At 47.7% G+C, this 12838-nt stretch overlaps 1 protein-coding gene across 1 annotated transcript; it reads left to right on the plus strand.

Moving 5' to 3' along the window:
- Positions 1–134: 134 nt before the first annotated feature.
- On the plus strand, positions 135–12253 carry STYXL1 (serine/threonine/tyrosine interacting like 1). Its single transcript, XM_054287263.1, has 9 exons — positions 135–259; positions 1745–1806; positions 2226–2352; positions 2839–2892; positions 3741–3886; positions 5204–5349; positions 6349–6443; positions 8066–8175; positions 11516–12253. The coding sequence occupies exons 1-9, from the start codon at positions 157–159 to the stop codon at positions 11645–11647; spliced, it is 975 nt and encodes a 324-aa protein (XP_054143238.1). The 5' UTR covers positions 135–156; the 3' UTR covers positions 11648–12253.
- The last annotated feature ends 585 nt before the right edge of the window (positions 12254–12838 follow it).

Genomic DNA, 12838 nt, shown 5'->3' on the forward strand with positions numbered 1-12838 from the left:
CGCGAGAGTGCCGCCCGCGGCGGAAAGGGAGGGGGGGAAGTCTCGCGAGATCCCGCCTGAGGTAACCTTGGAGACCGGCGGGCGTCGCTGCGTGCGGCCGGGCGGGGCGGGGCAGCGCGGTGTCGCGATAGGCGGCGACAGCCGGGCCGATGGGGCATGGCGGGGGTGATGTTCTGCGAGCCCCGACACCTCTACAACATCATCAACCAGTACCGGTGGAGATCGCGGCTGGCCGAGCCCAACTACCTGTGCCTGCTGGGTGAGGCCGCGGCACAGGCCTGTACCTGCCTATCCCTATCCCTGTCTTGTCCCTGTCCCTGCCTGTCCCTGTCCGTGTCCCTTCCTTGCCTTGTCCCTCCCTCTGCTTGCTGCTTCCCCTGCCTGTCCCTGCTGCTGCTGCCGCCCCTTCCTCTGCCTGTCCCAGTCCCTCCTCCCACCTGTGCATGCCCCTCCCTGTCCCTACCTGTCTCTGCCCTGTCTGCTCCTTCCCCGCCTGCTTCTTCTGCTCCTCCCTGTCCCTGTCCCTGCCTGTCCCTGTCCCTGTCTCTGCCATCAGCCAGGCACTGTGCTCAGCCCAGGCAGATATCCCAAGCCATCAGGGCTTGTGAGGAAAAGCACACACATCGCTTCTCACCATTTCTGGGGCCTGGCACTTCCCTCCCATCCCATTTCAGGTGCTGTGAAAGCAGCTGGTGCTGTTTGGCTTTCCTCGTGCTCAGCTCTCCCTGCTCTCACCAGTCCCATGCACACACGCTCTGCCCTGCTCCTCCTAGAGGTTTTGGAGCTGGACTGGATTTCTCAGCCATTACACAAAGATTCCTGAAAATCACATCCATTCTGCACAGTGCCAATACCCCCAGAGGGGTGCCTGACATTGCAATGTCACTAAATGTTTTGGTGAGGGAGTTATCCAGTTTGGGAGTGGGGCTGGGGGTCTTTGCAGTGCCCCTCTCCCCAGCTCTGGAGCAGCACAGGCAGAGCTGTGACCGTGTTCACAGGGGTCTGAGGATGAGGGAAGAGATGAAGATCTGACTCCATGTTTCAGAAGGCTTGATTTACTATTTTATTATATATATTACATTAAAACTATACTAAAAGAATAGAAGAAAGGATTTCATCAGAAGGCTGGCTAAGAATAGAAAAGGAATTAATGATAACAAAGGTTTGTGGCTCGGACAGAGAGTCTGAGCCAGCTGACTGTGATTGGCCATTAATTAGAAACAACCACATGAGCCAATCTCAGATGCACCTGTTGCATTCCACAGCAGCAGATAATCAATGTTTGCATTTTGTTCCTGAGGCCTCTCAGCTTCTCAGGAGGAAAAATCCTAAAGAAAGGATTTTTCATAAAAGATGTCTGTGACACAGAGCTGCTGGGCAGGTCAGGGCAGGCACAGGACTGAGGCTGGCAGTGCTGCAGGAGCACACTTGGGGCAGCATTAACACTGCTGGTGTTACACACAGACTCACATCAGCCCTGGGGTTTGTTATATCCACACTAGAAACCATCAGATTCTAAAAAAAAACAAATCACAGAATCATCAAGGTTGGAAAACACCTTCAAGTTCACCCAACAGGTGACCCTGCAACGCTACAACCACCCCTAAACCATATCCCCGAGTGCCACATTTCCAAACCTCTTTCTCTGGAGTGCTGCCTGAATTCCCACTGACAAAATACAAAGCGGATTCCACCTTTAAAATCCAATTGCTCTATCTTGGTTGGTTTTGGTTTTTTTTTTCAGATGCCCGTTCTCAGTATGAATTCGATGACAGCCACATTGTTACAGCCCAAAGGATCGTACTGGTGAGGGGATTGCTCTTTGAATTTAGCAATTAGCAGGAAGCCAGAACTGCTTTGAAACCCAGGGGAAATGTCCCAGCCCTGCCCGGCCGTGCCCCGCGGCCGCCACTGGGGGGATGCATTCTGTCACAAAGCAGAGGTGGCTCCAGCAGCCCCAAGGATTGGCGCACAGCAGCTGAAAATCAGGGAGAACATTGCTCAAGAGCTCACCCAGCTCAGCCTTGCCCCACAAGGCCAGCGCTGGCATCTGCACCGCTGCTGCTGGTGGAGCAATCAGCGGGGTTTGCATCATCCCTGGCTCCTCACCGGGGCTGTCACACGTGCAAACACAACAAACCCAAGCCAGGGTTGCAGCTTGCAGGGTGTCAGGAGCGTTGATGGCAGCAGAGGAGAGTGATGGAATTGCTCTGTGATTCTGGCAGAGTCCTGCAGGGCAGTATGTGATCCCCAATCCCGAGGAGCTGGGCTATGTCAGATTCTGTGTGGTGTATGACCATGACACTGGATTTTTGACTGACACTGACAATCTGGAGGAGGAGGAGGAGAAGGAGGAGGAGGAGGAGGAGGAGGAAGAAGAAACAGGTACGTGTGACCCGTGTCAGTCCAGTCCTTGAGATCCTTCCCATTCCTCATTTAATGTTATGAGGAATAATAACGTTATGAGGTGGATTCCTTGGGAGGAGGAGGAGGAGCAGCCATCTCACATAATCTACTTCACTTTAAAACATTTGTGAAGAATTTAATTAAGACATTTCCTTTTTTCCCCTGTTTTCCTAAAGCAGTTATGAGCTTGTTGGAAGAGATGCAAATGTTCCCAGTTTTATGTGAAAAACTGTGCCCTGCCTCTGTTTTTTCACTGTGTTGTGTATGTTCTCAGGCTTCAAAAATCCAGGTTTTATTTCAGAGCATCCTGGCAGCCCTGGTTTCCCATCTGTGGATGATCCTCTGAAGCTCCTTGTTGCATGTGAGGAATGGGTTCTTTATTTTGTCACATTTCCCTGAGATTTGGCTTGTCCAACAATTGCCTTTCAGGGAGCAGCACTTCTTCAGAGACTGAAATCAGCAGCTCAGATTCCGTGTGTTCCCACAGTGAGTACTTTGAGGGTCACAAAAGGCTTTCACTTCATGATATTTAAAAAGATTTACCTTTAATGGGGATGGCAATTTCATGGGGTTCACCAAGAAACGTGAAGTGCTGGAAACTTTTCCATGGCATTGTTCAGTTTTCCTTGAACCATGGAAGTGTTTGGCTTTCACACATCCTTCTGTGAGGTGAACCACTTCTGTTTGTTTGAGTTTTACAAAAGCTACAGAGTTTTAGCAAAGATTTGCATCACTTTTTAAAGAAAAAAACAGTGGAGGTGTACGGGAAATGAATAAAACAAGCAGGTTCCTAAATGCTCAGTGGTGAGGCAGTAGAGGGAAGGTGTGAAGAATCAGAATTTCTATTGTGCTGATCCATTTCTAAAGCAGACACAGCTAGAGGGAAGCAGGGTGGATTCCTTGGGAGGAGGAGGAGCAGCCATCTCCCATAATCTACCTCACTGAGAGGGGTGTTTAAAACATTTGTGAAAAATTTAATTAAGACACTTCCTTTTTTCCCCCCTGTTTGCCTAAAGCAGGCTAAAGAAAAGGGCCTCCGTAAAACTAAGATTATTAAATTTAAATTAATAAAACTTCCCTGTTATGGGAACTTATTACAAGCATTTCCTAAAGAAAAATGGGGAAAGGAAAAGAAACCAGGAGAGGAATAAAAGATCAGGATGAGAGGGGAAAAGCAGCACCTCCTGTAACTGACCTGCAGCAACAAGTAAAGAATAAATCGAGCTTTTAACAAAGTTTTCTCCAGATGGAATGAAAAGGGATTTGCTGTGGACCCAGGGAGGCAGATGGAGACCCTGAACCTGCCCAGGCCAGCAGCTCTTTGGTCCCTTTAGGTCCTGAGGAAAGAGGTGCCATCTTCCACGCCAGGAACTTGGAGCATTTCACCCGGCACCCCGTGCTGCTCCTCAAGGGAGGCTACAGGCGCTTTTCAGCTTGTTACCATTTCCTCAAGAGCCACAAGACACTGTGGATGCCCCAGGTGAGATGAGAATAATTTCCAAGCAGATCACATCAATATTCAGCTGCTGATGGCTGGTGAATTCAGGTTAGATGGTGTTGCAAACCTGGTATCACAGTTATTTCAGACAAAGAAATTGAATGTAATTTGAGTTACTGTGCTTGCTCTGAGCCTCACTACTGATACTTTTACAGCCACACTTCTTCCTCTTCTGTTGCCTGAAAGGAAGTTCATGGAAACAAGCTGGGAATGTTCTTCTGATAAGCCCAAAACTGGCCCATGGAGAGCACAGATAACTGAACAAACAGTAGCAAGTGATGGCAGGGAGCAGGCTGCTCTCTCACACGTGGTTATCTGGCATAGTACTCAGCAAATGTTTTCAAACAGAAGTACAATTCCTACCAAGCACTGGGATCCATGTCTTTTCACCAGGAAGGGTCACAAATGCCTTGTTTCAATAGGCCCAGGAAGAAAACAGCCATCCACTCAAACACTGAGTCCTGATTGCTTGGATTCACCTATAAAATCAATCTATTTACCTTATGAGAAACAATTACCCTTTATTGCACATTTAGGAGAGGCAGGGCAGGTTAAGAAGGTGCTGAACAATGGAGCATTTATTCCAAGGTCTATTTTGTTCCCATTGTTCCCATGTGGTTCCCAGGGAACAGCCCATGACACGGTGCTAACCTGGGGATGCCACAGCACAGGAGAGAAAATCATTCAAAATAATTCACTTTGTGCTGCCTGGTGAAGGGCAATTCACTGCTGAGCTTCCTGCTTACACTCAGCTGGACACAGGCACCTCCTTAAACTGAGAATTGAAGGTTTAAATTGTCAGACTGCTCCTGTGTGCTCCTGGAGCAGCATCCAAGGCTCATCCCCTCAGGGGTGTGAGGCACTGCTGGCTGGCTGGGTGTTTTCCTCCTCTCCAGGAGGATGCAGCTGTGGGTTTGTGCTGTGCCACTCCAGGGCACCTGCAGCTCTGCAGGTGGCAGATTATTTCATTTAGCCTTGTAAACAGTAACCAGGGAGAGCATCAAAGGAATCTGTCCTGCTGCAGCCCCTCCAGACAGTGGGAAGAATGTATTCCACCTCCTGTTTGGTTGGGATTTGCTTCAAGTAATGCCACAGCAACAGTGAGGCTGTTAATTATTCTCAGTAAAACTAGCAAAGACTTGAAAATAGAGCAAATCCAGGTGATTGAATGAATCATTACACTAAAATATGTCATGGGCTGCTGACTAAGTGCCTGTTCAACTCTTCTCATGACTTCTGTTTAAGAACTTATCCAGCAAAGACTCTCTCTAACCTGAGCCTGTGGTTTCTTTCTGGCAGGAACTAGACACCTTCCAGCCATACCCTGTAGAAATACTGCCTGCCAAGCTATATATGGGCAATTTCAAGCAGGCCAGTGACAAACAAATCCAGAAAGATCTGAAGATCAAAGCACTGGTCAACGTCTCAGAACAGCCTGTGACTCTGTAAGTTAAACAGTTCAAGGCTCACCCTCACCAGTGTCTGTGATGTGAAAAATAGAGGTGACACAGAGTTTATTGGCAGAGGAGTCAGTGCCTGTGGCCTCCCAAGGAAACCTCTGCAGATTCCAGTGTCATTTCATGCTCAGTTTTCTAATTTCTGCTCTACAGTTAGCACAACAGCAACACAGTCCTGCAGCCCTTGACCATGCAATGGGTGAATTGGGTAAGAGGAGGACTGGGAAGCCTTTGGTATTTCAAGTCTATCACATACCACCACTCTTCAGGAAAAACCTGTATCTCTAAACATTTTTCAGAGCAAAATCTTACCAACATACCTGTGTAAAAGCTAAATCAGCAATATGTCACATTTTTGGTCTTCCTTACCTGCTCTGTCCATGAGCAGACAGACTTGCTATAAATGCAATTTCACACAGTGAAAAACCCAGTGGCATTTCTCAAGGTGGTGACCCAAACAAGGAAACAAAACCAGTTATCCCCCCAGCAGACACTTCTCATGCCTTTGGCTCCAGAGGAATGTCTCTGCACTGAGGGTAATATTCCCATTCCCTCTGCATGATGTGCTTCCACATTTTGGAAATTCCTCACCAATTTTTGCCCCTCTGAGTCTGTGGAAGGAGGAGATGCTGCCATAGAAAACCACATGAAGGGAACTGGGGGGCCCCACAAAACAGCCACCCCACACTCTGTGAAAGCACACCTGCTTTCAGTTCATCTGCTTTCACTTATCTCTCTGCAGGTTATCTATCTGTAGGGTAAGGCAGCAATACTGATACCATTGAAATGGAAAATCAGTGATTAAACTGGTTCTGTGTTACAAACATCTCTGTGCCTCACCACAATAAATCCCTTATCATGTTAATGATGCTGATGATTAAAAACTCACAAATGTGACAGCAAATAAAATGATCACCTTGCCTCCAGCAAGCACATCTTGTCAAGGCTGCTCCTGTGTTCCATGGGGTCTGTGTGCTCTTTTTCCAGGTTTGCAGAAGAAGGTAAATCCCTCCATGTACCTGTTCCTGATTCACTGGAAGCAGATCTTTTTTCTTCCTTCCCCACCATTTCTCATTTCATAGGTGAGTGGATCCTGATGGAATTCCTGAGCCCTTGCTCAGTGTGGGATATTAGATGGGAGTGACAGGAAGGCCAGGCAGGAGGGTGAGCACACCCACACCTGGTGGATGCCAGAGCTGCCTCCCTAACCAGCCTGATGGGCAGAGAGGAGATTTTATAGAGCACCTGACCCTGATGTCCCTGCTCACCCTAAGGGATACCTCACTGATAACAGGGAGCTTTCCACCCAGATCTTTGCAGCAGGGAATCTACCAGGGCTGCACAGGATTCCCTCTTACTCCTCTGACTCTCAGCAGCCCAAATCTGCAGCCACCAGAGCTTTATTTGGAGCAGAGTGTGACACATTAGAGAGCTCAGCACGAGGCATTGATAATCTTTGTGATTTGCAGTGCAGACCCACTGTAGGGCCCAGGAGGACTTTCAGGTTGGACAGCATGAACCTGCCTTCAGCTGATCACATCAGATAGGACAAGAAAAAAACACTCTGCAGCTCAGGCTCCTGCAGCTCCATCCTGATGCTGTCCAACCATGTTGTTATCTTTTATTGTGCTTATCAAATAACACCTGCCACAGACCAAGGCCCTGCTGAGCTGTGCTGGACAGAGCCAGAAGCAAAAGACCACCCTGTCCCCACAGAGCTTAACCCAAGTACAATATCAGACATGTTAACACAAAGAAACAACATTTGAGGATATCATTTTGTAGTCCTGAACTGAATTTCATTATTTGGTGCGCCTGAATGTTGACATTCACTGACTTGCCTCTCATTGTGCCTCATGCTTTTCCCCAGTAGTGTTTCAGAAGTTTCCTTCTGACATTACACATGACTTGTGGCTGTTTCCAAAGCAGACTACAAGAGCCTATTAGCTGCACTTGTGGAAGTGTTGCACTGTTTACCTGATAGTGGAACTGTTTGTTTGGCAGTGGAGAGCAGATTACTCAAACCAGAACACGAGACTAAAGCTCTCCACATACTCCAAGAGGAGTGTGCATGTCCTCATGCCAGGTGTGTGTTGGAGTGAGGCCAGTTCTACCCAGACAGAAGTAGTATCTCACAATAGAAATGGGTTTAAAAATGCTGGTTTAGTGCTTGGGGAAAAAAAAAAAAACCAAACCAAAACATCTTGACAGCACTAAAAGAAAAGGTTTTGCTCTATGAATTCCGGAGTTCAGCTGCTGGTATTTCAAAAACATCATTCTGTCTAGAGAGGGAGGGAAAGAATTAAAAAGTTATTAATTAAATATGCAACCTTCCAGGCAAAATAAAATTTCAGCACCTTTAGACCTGTCTGGGGAGAGTTTGTGATGCTGACCACAGCTGGTAGGTCATGAAAGATGAAATCTCCTCAGATCCCTGATGTGAGGGCGACACTGTTGTGTAATGAGGCATTGACTGGTCATTGTCATTGGTGCTGCTCTTCAAGGCCACGTTTTAACTGTGGATTTTTAGGAAAGGCAAATGCTTACAGAAATGGGAGCTGGCAGTGCCCATCTGCTGCTGTCAGGGCTCCTGAGGGCTCCTGTCTCTCAGGCTGCAGCCCCCCTGTCAGCTGTCACCAAATCAGTGCCACGGGGGGCTCCGTTTCCCAGCTCAGTAATTTGTGACTGGCATTTCTTGGCTCAGATGCTCAGCTGGATGAGGGAGCAGTGCTGGTGTTCTCCAGCCTGGGGATCAGCCGGAGCAGCACGGCCACCATGGCCTATCTGATGCACTCGTGCCGCTTCTCCCTGCAGGTATGTCCCTGTCACAGTGCCACAGCACTGCCTCTGCACCCCCTTCTCCCTGCAGGTATGTCCCTGTCACAGTGCCACAGCACTGCCTCTGCACCCCCTTCTCCCTGCAGGTATGTCCCTGTCACAGTGCCACAGCACTGCCTCTGCACCCCCTTCTCCCTGCAGGTATGTCCCTGTCACAGTGCCACAGCACTGCCTCTGCACACATCTCAGTGTCCCACTCTAGAAATGAGCTTAAAAATGCTGGCCTAGTGCTTGGGGAAAAAAGAACAAACAAAACATGGTCTATCTGATGCACTCCTGCTGCTTCTCCCTGCAGGGATGTCCCTGTCACAGTGCCACACCACTGCCTCTGCACTGCCCTTCTCCTCCTGAAACCCCATCAGTGCAGTAATAATATTCTCTGTGATTTCATGCACAATATCCACCTGATAATGGAACTGATTGCATGATTTGAGATTTGAGATTGCATCTTCTTTGGACCATTAAGGATTAGGTGTGATTTTGGATCTGAGTCCTCACTCTAGAACTTGTGATATTTTTGTTTTTCCTACTTAACTAAAGGGCTAGAAAAGCAAAGCTGTGGATACAGAACATGGCATTTATCTCCTGCATTTGAGGGAAAGAGTGGAAGCTACTGCAGTTAATCCTCTCTCTTAATTCCATGGTGTTAGAGAAGTTCAGAACCCAGTGTTCGTAGGGCTCTTATTCATCATTGACTTCAGCACTGACTCCTTCCAAAATCCTTTTTTATTCCTGTAGAAGCAATCCCCTCCCACAGACACTCCCTGTCACAGTGCCACACCACTGCCTCTGCACTGCCCTTCTCCTCCTGAAACCCCATCTTGCAGTAATAATATTCTCTGTGATTTCATGCACAATATCCACCTGATAATGGAACTAATTATATTATTTGATATTGCATCTTTAGACCATTAAGGAGGTGGATTAGGTGTGATTTGGGGTCTGTGAGTCCTCAGTCTAGGACTTGTGATATTTTTGTTTTCCCTACTTAACTAAAGCAAAGCTGTGGATGCAGAACATGGTATTTATCTCCTGGATTTGAGGGAAAGAGTGGAAGCTACTGCAGTTAATCCTCTCTCTTAATTCCATGGTGTTAGAGAAGTTCAGAACCCAGTGTTCTCAGGGCTCTTATTCACCATTGACTTCAACACTGAGTCCTTTCAAAATCCTTTTTTATTCCTCCAGAAGCAATCCCCTCCCACAGACACTCCCTGTCACAGTGCCACACCACTGCCTCTGCACTGCCCTTCTCCTCCTGAAACCCCATCTTGCAGTAATAATATTCTCTGTGATTTCATGCACAATATCCACCTGATAATGGAACTGATTATGATCTGAGATTTGAGATTGCATCTTCTTTGGACCATTAAGGATTAGGTGTGATTTTGGGTCTGTGAGTCCTTACTTTAGAACTTGAGATATTTTTATTTTCCCTACATAACTAAAGGGCTAGAAAAGCAAAGCTGTGGATACAGAACATGGCATTTATCTCCTGGATTTGAGGGAAAGAGGGGAAGCTGCTGCAGTTAATCCTCTCTCTTAATTCCATGGTGTTAGAGAAATTCAGAACCCAGTGTTCATAGGGCTCTCATTCACCACTGACTTCAGCACTGACACCTTCCAAAATCCTTTTTTATTCCTCCAGAAGCAATCCCCTCCCACAGACACCCCAGTATAGAAATCTGCAGTGGGATAACACCTGCCCAGAGGAGATGTGCAGGTCAGATGTCCAGTACAGGCTGTTCCATAGCTCTGAATAAGGAAAGAAATTAAAGAAGGGTGGCTGGGGATGGCCTGGTGGCCTCTCCCCTGGTGCCATCCCTTTGCAGCATCTCCTGGTGCCTCCTGACAGGGAGCAGAGTTCCCATGGCAGCTGACCAGCCTCTCCTTAAAAACCTCACCCTTGTTTGGAAAGTTCAGGAGCTCGAAGGGGTTGATCCAAACTTCACTGAGGGCTGGGTCTGTATCTGATAAGGGGATTGATTTTGTGCAAACATGTCCAGTGTAAGAGGAAAGCTCTTTCCATGGCTGTGTGCCAGTGGGTAATTAGAGGCTGAGGGTGCCAGCAGGGCTCAGACAGGGTTTAGCCCCTGCACTATCAGGGATGTGATTGCTCCTGCAGGCTGATAACAGCCACTCACTCACTGAATCACAGAATGTGCTTCCAATGGCAGTGCAAAAGTCACAGCCTGAGCCTTGCCATTCCCCTCAGTTGGCATCAACAGGTTAGTCTCAGCATTTTACTAAATGCCAAAAAAAAAAAAAAAGAAAGAAAAAAGAAAATATTGACAGGGCAGTGCTTGCCCACTGTTGGCTGGGCAAAGCTTTCCTGAGGGATTACCCTGGCAGCCAAGTTTGTTTGTTGCAGACAAAAGCAGTGCAACAGATTTCTCTGTGACCCTCCAGCCAATCCAGGCAAAGATCTTTGAAAGCTTCCAAAAAAGCAAAAGCAAGGCAGAGTTGGGATGTGCAGCCCCTGATTCTATTAGTGAGTAAATCCATTGAGTCCAGGGGAACCAGAGACACCCACACTGTGAACCCAGAGGAGTAAATATTGAAATATCAACCTCAGAGCCTGCAGAATCAGCAAGATTAGAAAAACAAACCAATGGAGCACTATCTGCTGACCTTTGGTCTCATTTCCCTTAAGCAACCCTCCAAGTGCAGGGGTCAAACTTTTACAAGCAGGAAGATGAGCACTGACAGGAAACCCCAGGGATGGAGCTGCAGTAATGCTGGGGGATCTGCCCTGTGTGTGTCAGAGTTTCTGGGTGATTACTTGGAGCTAACAAATAATTAAGATGGCTGTAATTAATACAGTGGGATAAGTGCAAGGTCATAAATGCTCTGCCACATCAGGTCACACCAATCCAAAAATGTGATAACCTTCATTGGTTTATAACCTTTATGGCTGATACTTCACTGCTTTGCTCATCATCTGTGGAAGGAACAGCATTTTAGGGTGGAAAATCCAGGATTGCATCATTCCAGCAGAGTAGAATAACACTAAGTAGTGAAAACAGCCTGAGCTGTCCTCACATCCAGGAGAGCAGAGCATGAAAGGGGACAGGTTTCTCCCAGGGTCACATCTGGATCCAGCCTGTCCCCACTGTGGCACCAAAGGTTTCTCCCAGGGTCACATCTGGATCCAGCCTGTCCCCACTTTGGCCCCAAACTCCTCTCTGCAGGTTCTTGCTGTCCAGCACAGGCAGCAAATACAAAGCTGTGTTGACTAAGTGTAGCTGCTTTGTGAAAATGCCCAAGAGTCACTTTCTGTTCAACTCCTAACACTTCCTTTCTTTCCTTCTGTTTGCAGAGAGCTTGGAAATACCTTCTGAAATGCAAAATGAACATGAGACCAAACCGGGGCTTTGTGGAGCAGCTCTCAGCCTGGGAGACCCAAATCTATGGGTACCCAGTCACAGATGTGTCTGAACCAAATTACTGACAGAGAACACCCGTGGGCAAAGCCACTTCCCTCCCCCTCTCTGGGGAGAAAGTTACTTGAAAGCTGTGTGAAAAAAGACCCAAATGTGATGGAAAAGCTTTCCTCTAGCTCCATGTTCATTTTGGGTCAAGATCTGGAGCTTCCTGGGGAACTCAGCTGTGCTGGAGGAGGTGGAAGTTTGGGGAATGCAAGTCCTGCAGGATGTGGCCCACTGGACACAGCTAGAATTTTTTGTGAGCAAAGGGGATTATAACCACAGCTGTGGGGCAGTCAGTGGGGTTATCACTGTAAGGGTTTGTTAGCCATGGTCTGGAATAGGAAATTTAGAGTCTGACAATGCCCACTTCCAGCCCAGAGAGGTGACAACCAAATTTCAGAATTTCTCCATGCCCTGTGAGTGCCTTCTCAGCCACCTCAGCCTCGCTGGCTGGGTTGATGACAATCCACCCTTCCCATTTGCTGCCATCTAATCCCACAGCCAAACCCCTGGGCAGAGGTGGTGATTTTAAACCCTCAGTGCTGTCACATGAAACCTCAACCAGTACCTAAATCAGTCCATCCTTTCTCTCAGAGCACTCTGAATTCTGTTCTTTGAATCACAAAATAAAACACGACAGAAAACCCTCCCTGCCTTTGCAGCACTCTGTGTTTGGGATTTAGGGGTGGGTTTGGGTTTCTCATTCTGACACGGGCACCCAGGGCCAGGAGGGCACCCTGAGAGCTGGGAGTGAGCCCGGGGCACCCAGGGCTGCGATTCCAGGGAATTTATGGTTTTCCAGGGGAATTTCTGGTTTTCCAGGCTCCGCTCTAGAGGGAATTTCTGGTTTTCTAGGCTCTGATTTAGAGGGAATTTCTGGTTTTCCAGGCTCCACTTTAGAGGGAATTTCTCATTTTCTAAGCTCCGATTTAGGGGGAATTTCTCGTTTTCCAGGCTCCAACTTAAGAGGGAATTTTTCACTTTCCAGGCTCAGATTTAGAGGGAAGTTCTGGTTTTCCAGGGGAATTTCTGGTTTCCAGGGGAATTTCTGGTTTCCAGGCTCCACTCTAGAGGGAATTTCTGGTTTTCCAGTCTCCGCTTTAGAGGGAATTTCTGGTTTTCCAGGGGAATTTCTGGTTTTCCAGCCTCCTATTTAGAGGGAATTTCTGTTTTCCAGGGAACTTTCTGGTTTTCCAGGGGAATTTCTGGTTTTC

The sequence above is a fragment of the Melozone crissalis genome, unplaced genomic scaffold (genome assembly GCF_028551555.1).
Source record: "Melozone crissalis strain CALT ecotype California unplaced genomic scaffold, PUWL_Pcris_2 ptg000057l_1, whole genome shotgun sequence".
Taxonomy (NCBI): domain Eukaryota; kingdom Metazoa; phylum Chordata; class Aves; order Passeriformes; family Passerellidae; genus Melozone; species Melozone crissalis.